The following is a 26,318-nucleotide window of genomic DNA, read 5'->3' on the forward strand; positions in this document are numbered from 1 at the left end:
TTGTGCAGGAGGTGGTCAGACTTCATGGGGTTCCGTCTGACATCGTGTCTGATAGGGGGTCTCAGTTTGTGGCAAAATTTTGGAAAGCATTTTGCTCACGGCTGGGGATCAAGTTGTCTCATTTTTCTGCGTTCCATCCTCAGTCAAATGGTCAGACTGAGCGTATGAACCAAAATTTGGAACAGTACTTACGCTGCTTTGTCTCTGATAACCAGGAGGAGTGGTCTACCTTTCTTCCTTTGGCTGAGTTTGCCATCAATAATCACCGCCAGTAGTCGTCTGGGGAGTCTCCGTTTTTTTGTGTTTACGGGCTACATCCTCAATTTTGTACCTTGAGTCAGAGGAGCTCTTCCGGCGTTCCGGAGGAGGATCAGTTAGGAGCACAATTGTCATCAGTCTGGAGGAGAGTTAAACAGCGCCTGTTGAGTGTGGGTGCTAGGTACAAACGTGTGGCTGACAGTAGGCGTGTGCCAGGTCCGGACCTGAGTGTGGATGACTGGGTGTGGTTATCCCCAAAAAACATAAGACTCAAAATACTATCCCTTAAATTGGGTCCACGGTTTATTGGTCCATTTAGGGTCACCGCCGTCATTAACCCAGTAGCGTACCGATTGGAGCTCCCTATGGTGTATAAGATACACAACGTGTTCCACAGGTCTCTTCTAAAGAAGGTGGTGGGTTCTGTGGACGCGGCGCCTATGCCACCTCCAGTCTTGGTGGATGGTAATTTGGAGTTTGAAGTCTCCAAGGTGGTTGACTCTCGTGTAGTGCGTCGCACTTTACAGTACTTGGTACACTGGCGTGGTTATGGGCCTGAGGAGAGGTCCTGGGTACCAGCCTCGGATATTCATGCGGATCGGCTGGTCAGGTTTTTTCATCGTCGCCATCCAGACAAGCCGGGTCCTATAAGCCGTGAGGGCCCTGGGGTCCCTCGTAGAAGGTGGGGTACTGTCATGTCGTACGCTGTTCAGACCAGGTCGTTCGACAGACAGCGGTAATTCCGCTTTTGACCACTATTTGCTCATTGGCGTCGGCTAGATTTTATCTAGCTGTTCCGGGGTTAATTTACCTGATCCTCAGATTGGAAGCTGGGCCATGCCCATTGCCTTTAAATAGTTCTCCTGATCATTGGGCGTCGCCGATTATAGCTTCTGTCTTGTGCGTTGTTATCTCGGTCCGGAGTGGAGAGCTGGTTGTTGGAGATTCGTTGCTGGTGGTGTATTTTCCTTAGTCTTATTTACTCCTTCCTATATTTGTATTTATTTTGCCCTGCACATTTATAGTGTATTCCTGAGTGACTGCGGCGTGGTGTATATTTTACTTTAGCCTTGTCTGTGCTAACTGTGGGTATTGGTGTATTACCTCTTCACTGGGTGGTGGGCGGTTGGTTTCAGCCTAGGGTTGAAACAGGAGACAGGGCGAGGGTCGAGGCCTGGACATGCACACCATCAGTGTAAACTCCAGGTAGAGAGTCAGTCAGGATTTCCCTAGTCTGAGGGAAATTGCAGGGGCCCGGGTTATTAGCTCTCGCTCACCTAGTCTCCCCATGACACCAGGTTTTTGAAATAACCAAAAGAACCGAGCTAGGAAAAGTCTATCCTGTGATCTAGTCTGAGGTTCACAGGCCCATTAACAGCAGCTGCGTTAGATCAGCAAGGTGGAGTGTGTTGAAACTGGAGGGAGTCAGAGCTGCTGGTTAGTTGACTCTACAAAGATAGGTTTGCTGGAGCCAAGCAGAGAGATGTTTGTTTGGTGACCGCGTTTAATACAAGTGAGAGCTGCTGTTGGGAATGTCGAGGTTGGTGAGGCTGCAACATTTATGTTGTTTCATTGTGCCTGAAGAAAAGGCCTGTTTTTTTTATTGATTGATACTGAAGGCTGTTTTCATTTTTGGAGCTGTAAAGTTTATGATTTACAGTAAACTTCAGTACATGCAGTTTTAATATAAAACTCTTTGACTTGAATACCAACGAGCAAAATTGTAATAATGTTTTGAACTTTTGACTTTCAAGCTCCATATCTCACCATCCACTACTGCTTCGAACTTGTGACTATCATCAATTTATAGACAATCATCTAGGCTATCTCATTCATAAATTTAGCTATTTGACTTGCAACTATTTAGGATATGATTACTTATGGAGATTATTGTCAGATAACTGCATTGTTACTGTTTTGTGTTTAAAAACAGGGCTGTGGAGTCAGTAAGCCAAACCTCCGACTCCTCAATTTCCATGACACCGACTCCACGACTCCAACTCCCTCATTCATGGCTCATGTTTAAGTTTAAGTGATAAATTTGCTGTAGTAAAATGGTAAAATCAGGCTGTTAATCATTATTATGATACAATAATCAAGCCATTTAAATAGAACTTAAAATATATTTATTGGAATACAACTTTAGAACAAAAAAGTTTGCATTTTTACAATTTATTACACACTATGCAGTAAGTGGAAAAAACAGTTTTCAACAAAAACGTACTGAATACCATTTGTGCAGTCTATGTAATTGTTTTGAAAAATAGTATAGCCACCATCAGATTCTCCTTCATAGATGACCTCCAATCTGACCTAATTATTTTAAGGCTAGAGAACAACCTCTCTATACTAACTTAGGTTGGTGGCAAAGCAGTAACCGCATGGGCCACATCGCTAACAATTTCAGGGTATAAAGGAATTGCCTCGTGCACATTCAGTTTTGATGAACGATTGAACTCTTCTACTTCTTTGAGAGCAAGTGAAAAATTTTGCTGAAATATGGTCAATCTGTTTTCTATGGGAGTGGAATCTTTTCCCTTCAGCAACACTTTGCCTGCTCCATGTCATCCAAATACTTGTCGAAATCAAACTCCTCATCTGATGAGGATGAAGAAACGGCAGCAGCAGCACTGGTAGGACCCAAGTCATCTTGCTCTTGGCCGCCCTGTAGCCCACTCATCCTAACTGCTACCTCAATCAGAGCTTTTTTTCCTTTAGTAAGCTGTTGATGATCCAGCAAAATAGAATATCTCCCAGCTGCCAGAAGAATTTTATTTTCTAATAGCAGTGTCCCTCTCCATTTCATTGAAGCAGCAATGCATTATACCTCCTCTTTGAGACAGGCAAAACAACAAGTTATTTTACTCCTTTATAAAAAAAATGCCAGAAGTTAAATCCTCAGCTTGTAACTTTTCAGTCACTGTAAATGGGTGATGAAGCAATTCCTTCAATTCAGCCACCTGTTTCCATTGACCTTCATGAAGTGTTACCTGAGGGTTGGCCATATCTACAAGGAAGGGTTTCAGCTCAAGCAATCATTTAATCATTAAATAGGTGCTGCCCCACCGAGTGGCTTGATCCACAATTGCCCCTTTTCCAGCACGTCTCTTCAAGATTGAATCAATTTTAGGGGTTATGGCAGCAATAGCCAATTTCCTCACTTTGCTAATCAGAGTTCCAGCATGTCCCTCTTGCAAGCTATCTCTTATTGCCAGCTGCAGCGTGTGCACAACACAGCATGTGATGAATAGGAAAGAGGTGTGAAGCAACTTCAACAAGATCATCTAATTGTAAAGAATCATTTTGCTGTTCTTCTGTAGTAATATCTGTTTGTTCCTCCGTTATGGGAACAGGACTGTGACCTTCCATCTCCAACATACTGCATGTGAAATGTTGTTCTAGCTGCTGTTCAACTTCATTATTTTCATTCATCAGTTTAATTGTACTTATCATGTTTGAAGCATTATCAGTTACAATAGCAACCTGTTATTTTTTGAGTTCATAATCTTGCAAAACCTTTTCCATTAAGGTCTGGTGAAACTGGCTGCTGTGATGAGCTTTAGTATCTTTTACTGCCAGCGTCTTAGTAACAATTTTTTTGCTGTCACAAACATATCAAACATTGATAGAAAAATAGTTCGTCTCTATGACGTGTGCAGGTATCCAAACACAAAGCGTCTCTTGAGAATCTTTTGAAGATCTTCCTATCGGTTAAGGGCTTCTTCAATCACTAATTTTCTAATACTTTCTCTTTCCAGAGAAACACCAAGTTTGCGGGCCATTTCTCCATTAAGAGCTGTAAAAGCTGGTCGTGCAAATAATGATAATGGTACACTATCCTTCACAACAAGCTCGTTGAGCTGTCTTTTAAACACATCTGCTGTCATTGTTACAGTACGTTTTTCACTTACAAAATATCTTGTAACTGATGTTTGAGACACTCTTTCCTCCTTTGCCTGGCGCAAAGTGCTGGTCTCTGGTTTCTTGGTGCTGCTGTGGTTTTTTTCAGTCACAGCTTTTTAACCTCTTCATGACCTTGGGATTTTCAGTTTTTCCGTGTTCGTTTTTCGCTCCCCTCCTTCCCAGAGCTATAACTTTTTTATTTTTCCATCAATATGGCCATGTGAGGGCTTATTTTTTGCAAAACAAGTTGTACTTTTGAACAACATCATTGGTTTTAGCATGTCGTGTACTAGAAAACGGGAAAAAAATTCCAAGTGCGGTGAAATTGCAAAAAAAGTGCAATCCCACACTTGTTTTTTGCTTGGCTTTTTTGCTAGGTTCACTAAATGCTAAAACTGACCTGCTATTATGATTCTCCAGGTCAGTACGAGTTCATAGACACCTAACATGTCTAGGTTATTTTTTATCTAAGTGGTGAAAACAAATTCCAAACTTTGCTAAAAAAACAAACAAAAAAAAATGGTGCCATTTTCTGATACCCATAGCGTCTCCATTTTTCATGATCTGGGGTCAGGTGAGGGCTTATTTTTTGCGTGCCGAGCTGCCGTTTTTAATGACACCATTTAGTTGCAGATACGTTCTTTTGATCGCCCGTTATTGCATTTTAATGGAATGCCGTGGCGACCAAAACAACGTAATTCTGGCGTTTCGAATTTTTTTCTCACTACGCCATTTAGCGATCAGGTTAATCATTTTTTTTATTGATAGATCGGGCGATTCTGAACGCGGCAATACCAAATATGTGTAGGTTTGATTTTTTTTTATTATTGATTTATTTTGAATGGGGCGAAAGGGCGGTGATTTAAACTTTTATATTTTTTTCACATTTTTTGTAACTTTTTTTTAACTTTTGCCATGCTTCAATAGCCTCCATGGGAGGCTAGAAGCTGGCACAACGCGATCAGCTCTGCTACATAGCAGCGATCATCAGATCGCTGCTATGCAGCAGAAATGCAGGTGTGCTGTGAGTGCCGACCACAGGGTGGCGCTCACAGCTACCGGCGATCAGTAACCATAGAGGTCTCAAGGACCTCTATGGTTACTATACAGAAGCATCTCTGACCCCCGATCATGTGACGGGGGTCGGCGATGCGCTCATTTCCGGCCGGAAGCGCCGGTTAAATGCTGCTGTCTGCGTTTGACAGCGGCATTTAACTAGTTAATAGCGGCGGGTGAATCGCGATTTCACCCGCTGCTATTGCGGGCACATGTCAGCTATTCAAAACAGCTGACATGTCTCTGCTTTGATGCGGGCTCACCGCCGGTACTATCCCGTCCGAGGTCAGAAAGGGGTTAAACTTCTGGGTGGCAGCATTGTAAATGTCTTTTTAGATTGAAAGCTCTTGAAGGAGCATTTTTATCACTGCCTGAGTATGCACTGATTTTGCCATCACAGCATTTGTTTTAATCTGGGTCACTTATACACACAAGATGTTTTTTTTTTATCTTGAGTCACTGTGAAATGTTCAAATACAGCTGACTTCATTAGATGCTTATAAGACATTTTGTAATTATGTAAATTTGCTCTCAAAATAATTTTGTCCTGTAAAAAAAAGGTATATTGTAATTCTTGCAAGAATAGGGAATCATGCACTGTATAATTTAGGATAGAAATAAGACAGTCTTTGCATAAATTCATATCATATTTCTTCACAGTCTATGAAGAGGGGAGGAGGGAGGGATCATGTTTGTGCTGAATCATATTCCAGAACACACACAAAAATGTATATATCCTCATCGATCCTGTTACTGTATTTCTGAATTTAAGATGTTAGAAAACAGTTTTTCCCTTTATATTCTATGTATAGTGTATATAAGTCATCAGAGCATCTAATTTCTCCAAACATGAACTAAGAGGAAAAACAAACTAAAACATCAAGCATATAGAAACAACATATACTAGACTATTGATTTATGCACAGTTTATTGAAGGTTTAGATATGCTTTAAGAAGTACTTACCTTCCTTAATCCTGCTTTCCTGTTTACTCCAGAAGTTCTGAGATGAATGTAAGTTTTCCTTCACTCTGTGTTTGTTATCTTTTCCCCTTATCTATAGAGGAGGAGCTAAGTAACTCGCGCGTCTGCATTGGAAGAGCTGCTGAGCTCAGTGATTGGCCGCAGCAGTGATATACATTGTAGTGGTGATGTTACTGCTGAAGTCTGGAAACAATTGGTAGAACATCACCTCATTGGCAGTGCTAGACCTGGAGAGGGCAAATAAGAGCAGAGTTTAATATTTTATGTAAGCAAAGACTTGGAAACTGGAAAACTCGTCTATAGCTCTTATGAAAATATATTTTACAGTATCTTCAATTTTGTTAGAACAAACAGATTCAAACACAAAGTGGAATACAAAAAGAGATAACAGAAAAATATATCAAACTTTGCAAAAAAATACAAGATATCAAGACAAAATCAGAAGATACATGACAAAATCAACGATAGATTTAAAATAAATACATACAGGCTATACAAATAGTATATCAGCACGGACACATTGCCAGGTGACTGGAGGGTCCCAACCTGGCTTGTCCAAATGTCTCCATTGGAGCCAGGTGATCGAAGGATCCCAACCTGGTATCCCCAAACATTTCCATGGGTTCAGTGATGCTCAATGGAGCAGATCTGTATTCTTCCAGCTAGGGCCGTAGTCCCTTCAGCTGGCATCCTGTACAATGTCAAATCTGTGTTCCCCTTGATGGAGCCATGGTGCCTTGGCTGTGGTTCTGTAGAGTCTTTTTGCAGGAGGATAGAGATCTCTCTTTATACCCACATTTGTGGTTCAGGCCATCATCCACAGGTCTGGGGAAGGTGGGATGAGATTAACTCTCATTGTTTTTGTATTTAATCAATCTTCATAGTTTGTCCTTCACTGTTTTGCTGGTCAGCAAGCTACATGGACTTATACAATGGGTAATCAACATATTAGAAACATTGATTGCTGAATGACCCTTTGTCCCTTTCTTCCAAAGATAGAAACACAGTCACCTGTAGGAGCTGATATAACAGGTAAACAGCAGTCATTCAACAATTCATAAACATCAGTTCAAGAGTCAAAGTTCAGACAATATGAACAATAATCTGTTTCTTGTCCTACTGTAAATACATGCCTGGCATAATTAAGATTAAATGCTCTGTCGTCACACCTTGCTTAACATAATGAATTGAAAAAATGACACAGGGTCGCCCATATTTTTTGATAACCAGCAAAGTTAAAGCAGACAGCTTTGGGATGATATTATTATGCTGGGAAGGTCTATGGTTATTATGGCCCTTCCCAGCCTAAAAATACCAGCCTGCCACCTCATAAGAAGTGGCGCATCACATTAGATTCACCAATTCTGTCGCTTTGCTTGGCTCTTCCTTATTGCCTTGATGTAGTGGCAATTCGGGTAATGGTAGTTGGGGTTGATGTCAGCTGGGATTTGTCAAAAATGGAAAGGTGTCTATCAGACACACCCATTACTAATCCAGTAATCAATAATAAAGTATTTTTGTTTGTGTATTTTAGTTGAATAAACACTCCCCGACACTTTCTCCAATTTATAAAAAAAAAAAAAAAGCCAGTGAATCCACCATAGTCCACAAAAATGTATTTATTAGGTTAAACAAGGCTAAACACCATTTAGTGCCACATGAAAGGCACTAAAGGGTGCAAGTTTATTATATGAAAGAGGCTTTTGAAATTATATATCTACAGGATATCTGTCTATTCTGAGGTTTATGGCTGCGAATTTACTGTCCTTGGCTGAGGAAATCTCTGGTTTCCTTTGAGATGTGTGCGTAAAAATCGGACTGCACACACATGGTCCGTGTGCTGTCCGTTTTTTTCTCGCACCCATTGACTTGTATTGGCGAGTCTCGTGCGATATACAGCCACTCGTAGCATGCTGCAATTTTTTTCCTCAGCACGATTACAGCTGAGGAAAAACTGGCAGATGAACACCGCCTAATTGAATAACATTGTAAGAGTAGGAGCGAGGCCTAAGAGAAAAGCTACTGCCAGAGATGTCTCACAGAGATGTTCTCATAGAGAACATGCTCATGGGTATGAGACAGTTGAGTGACATAGCTGCTGACTGAAAAATCATTCAGCTGACAGCTATCTGTAGTGTATAGGAGGCCTAAACTTCTGCATCTAGGGTCTACTGTTCACCGTTCTTTGTCTAATAAAATGTTAGGCTACTTTCACACTAGCGTCGGGCACTGCATGTCGCAATGCGTCGTTGTGGAGAAAAAACGCATCCTGCAAAGTTGCCCGCAGGATGCGTTTTTTCTCCATAGACTTTTATTTGCGACGCATTGCGACGCAGTGCCACATGTCGCAACCGTCGTGCGACGGTTGCATCGTGTTTTGGCGGACCGCCGCCACAAAAAAAGTTACATGTAAAGTTTTTTTGTGCGTCGAGTCCGCCATTTTCGACCGCGCATGCGTGGCCGAAACTCTGCCCCCTCCTCCCCGGACCTTGCTATGGGGCAGCGGAAGCGTCGTAAGACTGCTTCCGCTGCCCACGTCGGGCATTTCTTTCACAGCATGTGTCGGTATGTCGGCCCGACGCACTGCGACGGGCCCGTACCGACGCTAGTGTGAAAGCAGCCTTGTACACCCTTGATGAAACTATGGGACACTATGTGTTTTATATCTAACCAGTGGTCTTTTTAGGCAATGCACCTCATAAGCTGCAACATAATAGTAAGCAAAACAATATACATAGGTTTATTGGCTACCTATGACAATGAAAATAATGTGTATCTGATGGAGGAGCTATCTTTGTGAGTGATTTTGTATATGATGAAGGAGCTATCTTGGTGAGCGATTGTGAGTGACCACTACTATAGAATATGTTGGCACTGTTTAAATAGCAAAATATATGACATACTGTACATAGCACAGATCTATGTTTTGGATATTTGTCTTGTCTCTACAATTGTCAGCCCAGCATTGCTACCCAAAATGCATTAATTGGCAAATCCTTTTAGAAAGACCACAAAGTGTTTCCTTCAATGTAAAAATGAACTTGCTAACTTTGAGATGCCTTCAAGTTGTTTATGCCTCAATGTACCTAGCCAGACCATTATACCATTATACAATCTACTCCAAAGCGCAATGATACTGAAAAGATCATGAATATCTTCTGACTGCCAGTTATGCATTGTCAGTCAGACGTGGCATTTTTATTCTCTAATTCTAGATACAGTATGTACTAGTAAGACCATGGACATGTCTCCGGTCTACCTTGAAACGCTGAACTAGAAGAAGCCATTGCAGTGGTATTCATATGTGCTTACTGAACTGCTTGTGGCTCATTTATAAAATCTTGTCATTCATTTGTTGCATTGAAGCGAACAGGGCAGTGCAAGTTCATCCAACTAATTAAACCTCCAGACAGTGTCTAGCCACATTTGTATTGAAAAGTATTGACAAGGATTTGGAGCAAAGCGTGGGAGTAAGGCACATTTGAGAATGAGCACATTGTCTGGACAGTAACATATGCATTATTAAACTAAATCTTGTCCGAAATGGTAATCAGGTTCCTGGCTAGTTCCCGGAAAGAACGGCCAGGGGCAAGGCTCATCAGTAATACTTATCAACAACACTGCTGGGTTATTCTTCAAATATAACTCTCTGACAGCTAAGTGTCACTGGACATCAGCAGCATTGGCAGGGCAGATAGAGGCATGTGCCTGGTGACTGAGAGTCAGTCGTATGATTTTACCAGTCCACGGGTTCTCAGGTCAAATAAGTCTCAAAATGCTTAGCTGTTTTTCCTATGTTTAATTGTCAAGTGTCAGGATTGACCTTATATCATGCAGGCTTCATTAACTTCACTCTAGGCTTTAGCCAAAAATCCTGTCAATCCTATAATGCAAGTAACCGTTGTCCACACTATAGAATTGCTATATCATTTCAGTTATTTTTACAAGGTTACACAGAAGATGCGTTTCCGGCATTACAGAAGCTCTTAGTTATAGAGTTATAGGGGTTGTCCACTACTTGGACAACCCCTTCTGAACTCCTGTGTTTGCACACAGTAAAAAAAATAACACTCATACTTGCCTCCGGCACCATTCCATCAGTATCAGCACTGGCTCTCCTGGGATTCGAGTGACATTATGTCACGCATTCCCTGCGGTCAGTCAGCGATGGCTTCGCTCTCCCTGGGAGAGCCAGTGCCAACTCTGCTGGAACGAAGTCGGAACTGGGGGTGAGTATAGGTGTTATTATTTTACTGGGTGAAACATAGGGATTCAGAAGGGGTTGTCCAAGTAGTGGACAACCCGTTTAACACAGATAAAGGGACTAATTTAAAATCAACATCAACTAATCACTTGTAAAGACTTAATCCAAATAAATAAAAACAAACAAATAAATCACAAAAGTTACCTAAATAATACATGAATAACTCTGAGCCACAATAAATGGATCTAATTAATAAATATGTAAAGTGTAATTTCCCAAATTCATACCTCTAGATTTTGTATTTAAAATTAAGAGCCAATACGATTTTGCAAGTTAACAGCTGCCACCCTGCCCATACTATCAGATCTATTACCTATGGGTAGATTTTGGGGATAAATGGAATTTAAAATTGGATAAATGGATAAATACATTTGTAACACTGTAAAAACACTTGGTTATCCCAAAAGGAATTTTGTAAAAGAGGTGGTCAATTATGTAACATCTTTCACTTTGAAGAAAAGCAAAAGACAACTGAGATGCCAGAGAGTGCTTGACGCACAATAAATACATTCAATAATTGGCGAAATCATCATGTAATCTACTGTATAGGCTGCAACCCTACATGCACTATGTTGGATATATTGGTAAAAAACGGGATAGATAGCAATACATTCATATAACATAAATAAGGGAAATAACATACTCGGGTGGAGCGAAACATTTAGTTGACATATATAACAACGATACAAGTAGCCTCTTTTTTTACACTAGTTAAAAGGTTAAATGTCCGGAGAGATGGTAACCTGCAAAAAAAGGCAACTGTTTTTTAAGTTGTAAAGCGCTGCGGAATATGTTGGTGCTATATGAATAAAAATTATTATTATTATTATAAGACAAATGTATTAGATCCTAATTTTAGAGACAAAACAACCTAAAGGTATGACACTTTACATAAGCATTTATTAAAGGGGTTTCCACTACAAGGACAACCCTTTCTCAATCTGCGAGTTTTCCCCCGTTAAAATAAAAACACTTTTACTCACCTCCCATACGGGCGCCATTCCAGTAGTGTGGGCACTCACGTTCCCGGGCCTCACATGAGGTTGTTGCGTCATGTGAGCCCTGTGCCCAATCAGCGCCAGTGTCATTGTCTCATTCTGGCGTATAAGTAATCAAGAGGAGGTCTGTGCTGTGGCTGGCCGCTCACTTCCTCTTGATTACTTATACATCTGAAGGCGAGAACAGTGACGCCGACGCTAAATTCGACATAGGGCTCACGTGAAATAACAACCTCACGTGAGGACCGGGAACAATGAGTGCCGACACTGCTGGAACTGCGCCAGCATGAGAGGTGCATATGTGTTTTTATTTTAACGGGCAAACATTCAGATTGAGAAAGGGTTGTCCAAATAGTGGACAGTCCCTTTAATTATATCCATTGTTTGTGTCTCATAGTTATAATAACATTCCTGTATTTACTTAATTTTTTTACTAATTACTATAGAATAATGTCTTACATGTGATTGGTCGATGTTGCTTTTAAATTAGTCCCTCTATCACACTGTGTCAACTCTCTGAATAAGAGCGTGCCACAACGGAAACACGTCAGAGGTGCTTTGGTCACCATGTGTACCATTTTAATGGATTTGGAATAAAGTAATTTTGGATTTTTTAATAAATTAGTGGCTATTTTTCCGAATTTTTATTTTTTTTTTTTACTTCGATATTGTATATATTTCTTAGTCTTGTTTTATCACATCTGCCTTTTGAGACCTGTATTTCGTAGACCAACATAGTACTATTATTATTATTATTATTTATTTATATAGCACCATTGATTCCATGGTGCTGTACATGAGAAGGAAGGGGTTACTATAACCATTACCTTAAGCCCCTAAACTTCCAACCACTCAAAAAGTGCAAGTGAAAAAAATATCTGATGGATTGCACCCTTCTTTCTCCTTCCTCAGCCAAATGGCAGATTTTGCTGGGTGATGGAGAAGTTTGCCAGACATTACTCCTCCAATGGCTGCTGCTGGGTAAATGTAGTATTACATGATAGTCATCTACTATATAATTGTCTAAGGGTCACTTCCGTCTTTCTATCTGTCTGTCTGTCCTTCTGTCTGTCACGGATATTCATTGGTCGCGGCCTCTGTTTGTCATGGAATCCAAGTCGCTGATTGGTCGTGGCAAAACGCCCACGAGCATTTCCACGACCAATCAGCGACGCGCACAGTCCAGAACAAAATGTCCGCTCCTTACTCTCTGCACTCACTGCCCGGCGCCCGCATACACCCCTCCGGTCACCGCTCACACAGGGTTAATGCCGGCGGTAACGGACCGCGTTATGCCGCGGGTAACGCACTCCGTTACCGCTGCTATTAACCCTGTGTGACCAAGTTTTTTACTATTGACGCAGCCTATGCAGCGTCAATAGTAAAAACATCTAATGTTAAAAATAAAAAAAAATAAAAAAAAATGATTATATACTCACCTACGCCGCCTTTCCCGCTCCTCGCGATGCAAGCGGCACGTTCCGGTGGCAAGGATGGTCTGGCAGAAGGACCTGCCATGACGTCACGGTCATGTGACCGCGACACGGTCACATGACCGCGACGTCATCACACCCTGGGACCGGAAGCTGCCGCCTGCACCCCACACAGGCGACAGAGCTACAACACGCCTGCAGAAGGTCAGTATATGTTTATTTTTTATTTTTTTAACCTGTGTCATACGTGGCTGGGCAATATACTACGTAGCTGGGCAATATACTACATGGGCTGTGCAATATACTACGTGGCTCTGTGCTGTATACTACGTCACTGGGCAATATACTACGTGGCTGGGCAATATACTACGTGGCTGGGCAATATACTACGTCACTGGGCAATATACTACGTCACTGGGCAATATACTACGTGGCTGGGCAATATACTATGTGGCTCTGTGCTGTATACTACGTCACTGGGCAATATACTGCGTCACTGGGCAATATACTACGTCACCGGGCAATATACTACGTCGCTGGGCAATATACTACGTGGCTGGGCAATATACTACGTGGACATACATATTCTAGAATACCCGATGCGTTAGAATCGGGCCACCATCTAGTTCACAATAATTAGCTTAAAACATGGACAACTTGAGTCTGCCAAAGTTCTTACTGCGAAGCTTTCTTCATGCTCATGGGGTGCCGAGTGGAGAAGCATTTGACATCCTTGTGACCATAAGGCATATGAACAGAAATCTTTTAAAAATGAACACAAATCGTTCCTCAAACATGATGGTACGTGTATGAGTTCAGAAACGAGTTACTTACATTGTGTGATTGTACTTTTTCTAGCATTATCTTATGTATGGTAAATAAATACGGTCCATCCTTCTTTCAGTTGTCCCTGGCAGTCAGTATAGTAAAATAGCCCTTCAGAGACCGGATTAATTCTATGCTCGGATACAAAGTATTCTGAAGTAGCTGTGTCTAAGGGCTCATTCCCACTTGCGATGAAATCGAACAAAGGCACTCCGATTAAAAATCGGATTGCATTCGGACCAGTGTTACCCTATCACTGTGTGTTCATCTGCGTTTTTTTTTTTCCAGCTCGGATCGGATCACGATCGGACTGGAAAAATATTGCAGCATGCTGCCATCATAATTGGAAATCGGATCGCATCCCGCAATAGAAGTCAATGGGTATGACAAAAAAAGTCATACAGCATTCGGACCATGCAAGTGCTGTCCAGTTTTTACACACCGATCTTATTTGAAAAGCCAGCAATTCATCTGCCACGTACAGTAAAATCGTGTGTGACAGGTTAGAATAGATTAGATATATGCTAATAGAACAGATATAAAGATGTCAGTGACACTCACACACACACATATATATATATATATATATATATATATATATATATATATATATATATATATACAGTACAGACCAAACGTTTGGACACAGCTTCTCATTTAAAGATTTTTCTGTATTTTCATGATTATGAAAATTGTACATTCACACTGAAGGCATCAAAACTATGAATTAACACATGTGGAACAAGTGTGAAACAACTGAAATTATGTCTTATATTCTAGGTTCTTCAAAGTAGCTTTGATGACTGCTTTGCACACTCTTGGCATTCTCTTGATGAGCTTCAAGAGGTAGTCACTGGGAATGGTTTTCAATTCACAGGTGTGCCCTGTCGGGTTTATTAAGTGGGATTTCTTGCCTTATAAATGGGGTTGGGACCATCAGTTGTGTTGTGCAGAAGTCTGGTGGATACACAGCTGATAGTCCTACTGAATAGACTGTTAGAATTTGTATTATGGCAAGAAAAAAGCAACTAAGTAAAGAAAACCGAGTGGCCATCATTACTTTAAGAAATTAAGGTCAGACAGTCCGAAAAATTTGGCAAACTTTGAAAGTGTCCCCAAGTGCAGTGGCAAAAACCATCAAGCGCTACAAAGAAACTGGCTCACATGAGGACCGCCCCAGGAAAGGAAGACCAAGAGTCACCTCTGCTTCTGAGGATAAGTTTATCCGAGTCACCAGCCTCAGAAATCGCAGGTTAACAGCAGCTCAGATTAGAGACCAGGTCAATGCCACACAGAGTTCTAGCAGCAGACACATATCTACAACAACGGTTAAGAGGAGACTTTGTGCAGCAGGCCTTCATGGTAAAATAGCTGCTAGGAAACCACTGCTAAGGACAGGCAACAAGCAGAAGAGACTTGTTTGGACTAAAGAACACAAGGAATGGACATTAGACCAGTGTGCTTTGGTCCGATGAGTCCAAATTTGAGATATTTGGTTCCAACCACTGTGTCTTTGTGCGACGCAGAAAAGGTGAACGGATGGACTCTACATGCCTTGTTCCCACCATGTAGCATGTAGGAGGAGGTGTGATGGTATGGGGGTGCATTGCTGGTGACACTGTTGGGGATTTATTCAAAATTGAAATCATACTGAACCAGCATGGCTACCACAGCATCTTGCAGCGGCATGCTATTCCATTTAGTTGGAGCATCATTTATTTTTCAACAGGACAATGACCCCAAACACATCTCCAGGCTGTGTAAGGGCTGTTTGACCAAGAAGGAGAGTGATGGGGTGCTACGCCAGATGACCTGGCCTCCACAGTCACCCAATCGAGATGGTTTGGGGTAAGGTGGACCGCAGAGTGAAGGCAAAAGGGCCAACAAGTGCTAAGCATCTCTGGGAACTCCTTCAAGATTGTTGGAAGACCATTCCTGGTGACTACCTCTTGAAGCTCATCAAGAGAATGCCAAGAGTGTGCAAAGCAGTCAGCAAAGCAAAAGGTGGCTACTTTGAAGAACCTAGAATATAAGACATAATTTCAGTTGTTTCACACTTTTTTGTTAAGTATATAATTCCACATGTGTTAATTCATAGTTTTGAAGCCCTCAGTATGAATGTACAATTTTCATAGTCATGAAAATACAGAAAAATCTTTAAATGAGAAGGTGTGTCCAAACTTGTGGTCTGTACTATATATATATATATATATATATATATATATATATATATACTGCTCAAAAAAATAAAGGGAACACTTAAACAACTTCTGTGAAATCAAACTGTCCACTTAGGAAGCAACACTGTTTGACAGTGAATTTCACACGCTGTTGTGCAAATGGAATAGACAACAGATGGAAATTATTGGCAAATATCAAGACACACTCAGTAAACGAGTAGTTCTGCAGGTGGGGACCACAGATCACATCTCAGTACCAATGCTTTCTGGCTGATGTTTAGGTCACTTTTGAATGTTGGTTGTGCTGTCACACTCATGGTAGCATGAGTCGAACTCTACAACCCACACAAGTGGCACAGGTAGTGCAGCTCATCCAGGATGGCACTTCAATGCGAGCTTTGGCAAGAAGGTTTGCTGTGTCTGTCAGCGTAGTATCCAGAGGCTGGAGGCAATACCAGGAGACATGGAGGGGGCCGTAGGAGGGCAACAACCCAGCAACAGAACTGCTACCTCAGCCTTTGTGCAAGGAGGAACAGGAAGAGCACTGCCAGAGCCCTGCAAAATGACCTACAGCAGGCCACAAATGTGCACGTGTCTGCACAAATGGTTAGAAACCAACACCATGAGGATGGTCTGAGTACCTGATGTCCACAGATGGGGGTTGTGCTCAAAGCCCAACACCATGCAGGTCACTTGGCATTTGCCACAGAACACCAAGATTGGCAAATTCGCCACTGGCGCCCTGTGCTCTTCACAGATGAAAGCAGGTTCACACTGAGCACATGTGACAGACGTCACAGAGTCTGGAGACACCATAGAGAGCGATCTGCTGCCTGCAACATCCTTCAGCATGACCGGTTTGGCAGTGAGTCAGTAATGGTGTGGGGTGGTATTTCTTTGGAGGGCCGCACAGCCCTCCATGTGTTCACCAGAGGTAGCATGACTGCCATTAGGTACCGAGATGAGATCCTCAGACCCCTTGTGAGACCATATGCTGGCTCGGTTGGCCCTGCTTTCCTCCTAATGCAGGACAATTCCAGACCTCATGTGGCTGGAGTGTGTCAGCAGTGTCTGCAAGATGAAGTCACTGAAGCTATGGACTGGCCCGCCCGTTCCCCAGACCTGAATCCGATTGAACACATCTGGGACATCATGTCTTGCACCATCCACCAACGTCGCGTTGCACTACAGACTGTCCAGGAGTTGGCGGATGCTTTAGTCCAGGTCTGGGAGGAGATCCCTCAGGAGACTATCCGCTGCCTCACCAGGAGCATGCCCAGGCGTTGTAGGGAGGTCATACAGGCACATGGAGGCAACACACACAACTGAGCATCATTTCCTTGTCTTGAGGCATTTCCACTGAAGTTGGATCAGCCTGTAATTTTATTTTCCACCATGATTTTGAGCATCATTCCAAATCCAGACCTCCATGGGATATTCATTTTGATTTACATTGATCATTTTTAGGTTTTATTGTTCTCAACACATTCCACTATGTAATGAATAAAGATTTACAACCGGAATATTTCATTCAGTGATATCTAGGATGTGGGATTTTAGTGTTCCCTTTATTTTTTTGAGCAGTGTATATACCGTGTGTGTGTATATATATTTATATACACATGTTTTAAAGAATATTTCCTTTGAAAGCGATATGAAAATGACAAGAGAATTTCTCTATGTAAAAGCTCATGTTAAAATCGCATTGCAGTCGGATAGCAATCGCACTGAATTCGGATGTAAATCGGATGCTAGGTGTGAAAATCGGATTGTACTCGCATGAAAAACGCATGACACTTGTATTACACTCGTCCAACTCTGCAGGGACAAAATCAGATCGATTTTAATAATGTTCATGTACCTGTGATATGCAGGAATGACCTGACCCTTCACTAGTAATAGCCTAAAAGGTTGCAATAAATTGTTTCCTTTAGGCTGGGTGTACATGATGACCACACAAGTATGTTACAGTATGGTACTGCTAGAGCTCCACATAATGAAAATGAATGTGATCGCATTAAAATCCACAAGCTTTAGCAACTACGATTCGGGTTGCAAGAAATGCAACAGAATTATGTGGCAACAACTTGTGGGTCACCGCATTACCACATGCACACTCATTATATTGCAATGTATCATTGCCATACTGAGTCGCCAAAATCACTGTGTAGCCCCAACCATGAGCAAATTGAAAGTCAAGAAATGTAGGCGAGTGTGACAACAGTGATAGAGGGAGGAACTCCTCTCGGGATATGCCCAAATGTTGAGTTTTATTCGTTTTTTTATTTTCTCACACAGGGTCTCCTACCCTGTCCCTAACACTAGGGTGAACCCTAGCTAGCCCTATTCCCCAGGTTATTTCTGAAGGAGAAGATGTCGGGATCACCAGCCTTGCCTTATCTCCTGTATCCGCTCTCCGTCTGTTCCCTTCTCCCTCCCAGGGAAAGGGGAGCAACCATACATCGCAGTATACCAACCAGTCGAACAAGGCAATACGTACAAGGGCAACTGAAAATACTAGGCATACAAATATTCACTCATATATAGCAAAGGAATGCATCGGGGAGTGGAGGAAGGGGAAAAACCAAAGTGAGAGGAGGAAAGGGAATTATCACATTTACACACCCAAGCAACAGTTACAGATAACTCCTCCAAACTCATATAACCACCAAACATGACTATGTGTTTCAGTCAGGACCCAGATTATACAGGGGATAGGAGTAGCTAACTAATAATTATAGGGGATAACTCAGGAGACTCTTTGCGTGGAACAAGACAACTACAGGACACAGTTTTATAAGTGGTAAAAGTCTATAATATCACACGGTGATTCAAACAGGTGCAGAGAGAAACTCAAGTCCACAACACTTGGAGTAAATATTAAATGCAGCTTAGCAGTCTCTAGGAAACTTCAGAGGAAAATGCAATCACGCAGAAAGTCTATGAAGCACAATTATTCTTGAGGATACTTGACACGAATAATTCCTTGCTTAGTCCAAAACACAGGTAGATATGCTTATAAGGCAGTTCAAATAATATCTTAGCTCAACCAGGGAGGCCTGGGTAATAGTCTCAGATTCTTGCAGAGCAGAAACAGCTTACATGTCCAGCAAATGCAGATGGAAGTAAACCCGAGCAGCAGATGAAGGAGGATTACTGGAACTGGTGTATGCAGCAGAGCAGAGTAGCAGGATAACCCCACAGGTTCACAGGAGCAGGTATATAGCCAGGGAGTCACCAGAGGTCAGGAGCTGGATGCAAGGCAGAATACTCTAGCACAGACTGAAGGCTGGGGTGGAGTTTTATAGCAGGAAGACACAGTGCACATGAGACCAAAGACGCCATCTTGGAAAAGGGCAGTAATGCACAAAAAGGTAATAAAAAATGTTCAGAGTCCTGACATTACTCTCTCCTTAGAAGCGGCCTCAGGACGATCCTGGACCTGGTTTCTCAGGGAATCTCTGATGAAAACGAGAAATCTTCTGTTGGGCATGATGTTTTCCACAGGTTCCCAAGAGTCTTCCTCAGGGGGATATCCCTGCCATCTTATCAAATATTGTAGCCGATTCCTGCGAATCCTGAAATCAACAATTTCCTCCACCACAAATTGTTCTTGCCCATCAATCACCACAGGCTGCGGAGGTGGCACAACACGTCCCTGGAAGGTATTAGAAGATACAGGCTTTAGTAAAGATACATGAAAAACTGGGTGTACCTTCATAGGCAGCTTCAGCTGGCAGGCCACAGAGCTCACAATACCGTTGATCTTGAAAGGGCCAATGAATTTCTGTCCAAGTTTTTGTGAAGGAACGTTTAACTTCAGATTCTTAGTTGCTAACCACACGGAATCTCCTACCTTGAACATGGGTGCAGGTTTACGTAATCTATCATCCGATCTCTTATAACGTTCTTGAGCTGTGGTCAGGGATTCCTTCAGAACCTCCAGATTTTGCCTCATCGCAGTCAGCCTTTCCTCCCCTGCCGGAACCGGAGAATTAATTGGATACCTAGGTAAGATACACGGATGATAACCCAGATTGGCAAAGAAAGGTGTAAATTTAGTGGAGGCGCTCTGAGAATTGTTATATGAAAATTCGGCTAACGGCAGCAACTCCAACCAATCATTCTGGAGATGGCTGACATAGCATCTTAGATATTGTTCCAGCGTCTGGTTGGTACGCTCAGTCTGACCATTTGTCTGGGGATGGTAAGCGGAAGAGAGACAGACATTAATATTGAGTGCAGAGCAAAACCCCTTCCAGAATCTTGAAATGAACTGCACTCCACGGTCAGAGATGATCTCATCCGGAACCCCATACAACCGAAAGACATTCTGTATAACCAAGTTCACTGTATCCTTAGCTGAGGGGAGGCCGGTGCACGGAACGAAATGAGCAGCTTTAGTCAGGCGATCAACTACCACCATGGTTGTATTCATGGCCCCCGATGTAGGCAGCTCCACAATAAAGTCCATTGATATAGACCCCCAAGGGCAGGACGGAACAGGTAATGGTTGTAGAAGACCCGTAGGTGCCACATGAGGAGTCTTGTAACGAGCACATACCTCGCAAGAGAGAACATAGTCCTTGGTATCCTTCAGGCAAGTTGGCCACCAGAAGAATCGGCTCAGGAACTCTTGTGTCTTCTGTACCCCTCTGTGACCAGCCAACTTGGAGTCATGTACCAACCTGAGGATCTGCAGACGGACGACCTCAGGGACATAGATACGTCGATCTCTGAACCACATGCCACCCTTAAAGACAAGATTAATATCCACAGGTGGGTTGGCCAGAAATACATCACCATCATAGGCCTCCCTGCACTCCTTCCACAAGTCCTGATCGTGGATAACTCCGATGAAATTGGCGTCAGATAGAATGGTCTTGGACGGGGCTCCAGGTACGGAATCTGCAGCATTGATTCGGGGTAAAGCATCAGCCTCCCCATTACGAGAACCTGGACGGTACGAGATAACAAAGTTAAATTGATTTAAAAATAAGTTCCAACGAGCCTGACGAGGAGAAAGACATCTAGCGGATCTAAGGAACTCTAAATTGTGATGGTCAGTTAGCACTATGATCTGTTGTGCAGCTCCTTGCAGATGATGCCTCCATTCTTTGAATAGCCAGCAATTCCTTGTCTCCCACATCGTAATTCTTCTCTGCTGAGGTTAGTTTACGGGAAAAGAAAGCACAAGGATGTAGCAGACCCTTCTCTCCAGTTCTTTGGGAGAGAATAGCCCCCAAAGCATTATCAGAAGCGTCCACCTCCACAATGAAAGGATGTGTTGGATCTGGGTGTATCAACAGCGGTGCTGATGTGAAACAGATCTTCAGCCGATCAAAAGCTTCTTGAGCCTGTGATGACCACTTAAAGGGCTTTTCCTTCTTTGTCAAGGAAGTAATGGGATGGACAATATCAGAAAAATTTTGAATGAAGCGTCTGTAGAAATTTGTAAAACCAATAAAACGTTGGACCTCCTTAACGTTCTTGGGTACCGGCCAGTCAAGGATAGCCTGAATCTTACCAGATTCCATGTTCAGCCCCTGGGGAGAGATGATATAACCTAAGAACTGTATCTCAGAATGATGAAACTCGCATTTCTCCAGCTTAATATACAGATGGTTCTCTTTCAGACGTCCTAAAACAGTTTTGACATGTTTTTCATGTTCCTGTAGAGAGTCAGAAAAGATTAGTATATCGTCCAAATAGATCTCTACAAACTGGTCCAACAAATCTCTGAAAATGTCATTAGCAAGGTGTTGAAACGTTGCAGGGGCGTTACAAAGCCCGAAGGGCATCACAAGAGATTCAAAGTGCCCATACCGGCATCTGAATGCTGTCTTCCACTCATCCCCTGGACGAATACGCACCAAATTATAAGCCCCACTAAGATCCAGTTTAGAGAACACCTTAGCATGGCGGACTCTTTCCAGTAATTTGGGAATCAGAGGCAAAGGGTAACGGTTTCGTACGGTTACCTTATTGAGTTCCCGATAGTCAACACAGGGTCTCAGGGTCCCATCCTTCTTCTTTACAAAAAAGATAGGTGCCCCTGCTGGTGAGGAAGAAGGACATATGAAGCCCTTGGCCAGATTTTCATCAATATACTCCTTTAAGGCTTGAAGCTCAGGTGCTGCCAAAGGGTATACGTTACCAAAAGGAATAGCTGCCCCAGGAAGCAACTCAATGGGACAGTCATAATTCCTGTGTGGAGGAAGCTGATCTGCATTCTTCTTGTCACAGATGTCAGAGATCTCTTTATATGCTGGAGGTAAAGAAAATACCTGTACATGTGGTTCCGTAGTCGTGGACTCAGGGACAGCTTCTGTTAACGCTGAGTTGCTCCTTGTTGGAAAGATAATCTCCTTGGTCTCCCAGTTGATAATTGGGTTCTGAGAACGCAACCAAGGAATGCCTAAAATCACAGGAAAATGAGGAGAAGAAATTAGCAAGAAAGAAAGTTGCTCCTGATGATTAGGCTCCAACAAAATTTCAAGGAGTACGGTCTCCTGATCCACAGGCCCAGAGATTAAAGGTGACCCATCCACTGTTTCCATGGTAATTGGAGAGGCTCTTTGCTGAATTTCAATACCATGTTCCTTGGCAAATGCGATATCCATGAAATTGCCACCTGCACCAGAGTCAATCATAGCTGCACTGGAAATCCACTGTCCTGAACACAGGATCTTAATAGGGAGAGAACAGTGAGAGTTCTTTTCCTTAAGCTCCTTGGGGGGTGAAGTCATAGAAAGTGAATGGAATACAGCGTTTAAAGGCAGGCTACATTCAGAGATGTCAGATTCATCATCACAGTTGTCATACTCCCCTACCGCTGCTAGCACCTTGTTAGGCCGTCTGGGACACTTAGGACAATTGATCAGAAAGTGGTCAGACTGGCCGCAGTAGAAACGTAGACTTTCACGAAGGCGATGCTCCCGGCGCTCATTGATCTCGCGACTCTGAACGGAATCAATTTGCATGGGCACCTCCTCCACCTCCCGAGATGTTTTACCTGCAGGCTCTTTGTAAGGAAGGGAAAATTTAGAAATACGGTTATATGCAGCAAACTTCTCCTGCCTACGCTCAGTAAGGCGAATGTCAATGCGCACACAATGCTGTATAAATGTCTCTAGCTCTTGTGGTGACTCAGAGCGAGCTAGTTCATCTTTTACAATACTAGACAGACCCCCCTTTTAAAAATAGGCAATTGAGCATAACTGTACCAATTGGTATCTTCTGCTAATCTCCTGAATTCAGTAGCATACTCAATAACAGAACGTTTTGCCTGGCGTAAAGACAATAAAGCAGATTCAGCGATTGCACGGTGATTAGGATCATCAAACATTAATGCCATAGCGGCCAAGAAATCATCCAAGTTATTTAACCGTGGGTCACGAGACTCAATCATCGGATTTGCCCAGGCGAGCACTCGTGCGGTCAGCAGCATTATTACACACAATACTTTGGATCTATCATTAGGAAAACGGTCAGCATGCACATCATAATATAGCATACATTGATTCACAAAGCCACGAAATTTGTCGCGATCACCATTAAATCTGAATGGGGGCAACTTAGGTGGGCTAGCTGGTGGCGGTTGCCCAGAGGGAAATGTCGATTGTGCGGCTATTTGCGTGGTTATGTCCTGAAAAGCCCGTCCATACTGGGACTCTATGCCAGCAAGTTTGTTTTCCTGGGCTGCCATGCGGGTGCTTAAGTCCTGCAAAGTCTGTCCAAACACTTGTTGATTGTGTTCAAAGCTTCCAAACTTATTTTGCAGACCTTCCACATCTTTTTGCAGTGATCTAATTATGGAAAACACCTGCTCTAGTCTGCTTTCTGCAGTCATTGTTTCAGCAGTCTCCTTTTTTTTTTTTTTAGGCTAGAGTATCCTGTAATAATTATAGGGGATAACTCAGGAGACTCTTTGTGTGGAACAAGACAACTACAGGACACAGTTTTATAAGTGGTAAAAGTCTATATTATCACATGGTGATTCAAACAGGTGCAGAGAGAAACTCAAGTCCACAACACTTGGAGTAAATATTAAATGCAGCTTAGCAGTCTATAGGAGATTGCAGAGGAAAATGCAATCACGCAGAAAGTCTATGAAGCACAATTATTCTTGAGGATACTTGACACGAATAAGTCCTTGCTTAGTGCATAACACAGATAGATATGCTTATAAGGCAGTTCAAATAATATCTTAGCTCAACCAGGGAGGCCTGGGTAATAGTGTCAGGTTCTTGCAGAGCAGAAACAGCTTACATGTCCAGCAAATGCAGATGGAAGTAAACCCGAGCAGCAGATGAAGGAGGATTACTGGAACTGGTGTATGCAGCAGAGCAGAGTAGCAGGATAACCCCACAGGTTCACAGGAGCCTGTATATAGCCAGGGAGTCACCAGAGGTCAGGAGCTGGATGCAAGGCAGAATACTCTAGCACAGACTGAAGGCTGGGGTGGAGTTTTATAGCAGGAAGACACAGTGCACATGAGACCAAAGACGCCATCTTGGAAAAGGGCAGTAATGCACAAAAAGGTAATAAAAAATGTTCAGAGTCCTGACACTAACCATGCTCAGCTGAGAGCTCAGACTCCCAGAGCTCCCCACATTGCCGATTAACCCCTGTACTGTCAAAAGAAATAAACACATTTAAAAAGAAGGTGAACTGCTTCTTTTCAGCTCAGGAGTTGGAGCATTCAGATGCTACGGTCTTCTGGTTCCTCTCTGTTGCGGTAACCCCGTGACAGCAACATTGTTCCGTACCAGCAAAGTGATTGAGATTTCTGAAATCTCATGTACATACTGCTTATTTTTCCTAGCTCATTTGAAACAGTTTCAAATCTGCAGAATGTCAATTCTTTCAGTATTTTTGCAACATTTTTTATTCATTCTAATGCAAGGGAAAAATGTATCAAAACGTTTATTTCATGCAACTTTTTTCCTGCCAAAAGGCACAGTTTTGGTGCAGAAATATCTGAGGCAAATGTTTGAGGTGTGCATGTACTCTTACCTAGGTTCCAAAGGAAATTAATGTAGCTGCCTGTTACATAACTGCATGAAAAAATAGCTTAGAAATGGCGTTTATAATGCAGAGGTTTCACTGTACAGCTTGAGACACACAGTTAATAAAAGTAAATAATATAGTCCTGTAGTACTGACACCAAACCTGTGATGGTGACTTATAATACACTTAATCCACTTGTGGCATGTTCTGGGTATTTTCCCAGCACGCTGACCTAATGGCTAACATGATATTTGTGCTGTCTTCTCACCATAGCCATCATTGGTTTTCTCACTCTTAGATAAGAATGTCTGGCCATTAGTGATGAGCGAATATAATCGTTACTCGAGATTTCCGGCGCACGCTCGGGTGACCTCCGAGTATTTTTTAGTGCTCGGAGATTTAGTTTTCCTCACCTCAGCTGAATGATTTACATCTCTTAGCCAGCTTGATTACATGTGGGGATTCCCTAGCAACCAGGCAACCCCCACAAGTACTTATGCTGGCTAACAGATGTAAATCATTCAGCTGTGGCACAGAAAATTAAATCTCCGAGTACTTACAAATACTCGGAGGACACCCGAGCATGCTCGAGAAATCTCGAGTAACGAGTATATTCGCTGATCACTACTGGCCTTCCTTGTGTTTTGACATTTTAATTGTCCATGATATTATCGTTGTTCACAGATGTAATGTTTATACGGTATGTACTTCTGTATTAAGATGGCACATTTTCGTTGTGGTTGTAATTTGTTAATTTTGTGTGTTTTTTTGGCAGTGGTTTGTGATCAAGGATTGTATAGCTCAGACAACAGCATCCAGTGTGAGGTTTGCAAGGACATCCAGATAACTCACTATGGAGCAACAGAATGCTGATGGGTAACATTATACATCATCACACTCCTTATCTTCTGTGTAGTTACATCTGAACATTCTCTAACTCAATATTCATTGACTTCCTATCTTCTGACAATAATATTAATTAAAGCTCTTTTCAACAAAAGTAAATTGGTTTGCATACTTAAATTTACTTAGTGGTATGGTACCTGAAATCACTTTGTATTAGTTGATCATTTACACATGCAACAAGTATTGCTCATGACAATGGAATACAGGTAGATAACAAAGCACCATCTTATTTATTAGGTTCTCCAAGTCACCCATGTTAATGTGCATTATACAGTACTCAGCATAAATGCATACATCCAAACAGATTTGTCAGAAAAACCTTTAATTCACTTTCATAGTAAATATTTTCCATGGGACACAATACCACAAAATACTTCACAAATGTGGGTCATTTATTGCAAACAATATATATTAGTTTGCAAACCCAAAAAAGTAATTTTCCTAACAAATTTATTCAAGACCATGTTGAATAAATGAGAATACCCCAATGAAAATGTTAGG

The 26,318-nt window shown here is 42.3% G+C and overlaps 1 protein-coding gene across 3 annotated transcripts in view; it reads left to right on the plus strand.

Annotated features, from left to right (window-relative positions):
* Positions 1–25,910, plus strand: part of ZPBP2 (zona pellucida binding protein 2) — a 161,843-nt gene extending 135,933 nt beyond the window's left edge. For all 3 annotated transcript variants that reach the window (XM_077252370.1, XM_077252367.1, XM_077252368.1), the window contains one exon: positions 25,687–25,910. In XM_077252370.1, coding sequence (XP_077108485.1) covers positions 25,687–25,758 — 72 coding nt within the window. In that variant the 3' untranslated portion in view covers positions 25,759–25,910. The remainder of the gene's footprint in view (positions 1–25,686) is intronic.
* The last annotated feature ends 408 nt before the right edge of the window (positions 25,911–26,318 follow it).

This window comes from Ranitomeya variabilis, chromosome 4, assembly GCF_051348905.1.
Source record: "Ranitomeya variabilis isolate aRanVar5 chromosome 4, aRanVar5.hap1, whole genome shotgun sequence".
NCBI classification, from domain to species: Eukaryota; Metazoa; Chordata; class Amphibia; order Anura; family Dendrobatidae; genus Ranitomeya; species Ranitomeya variabilis.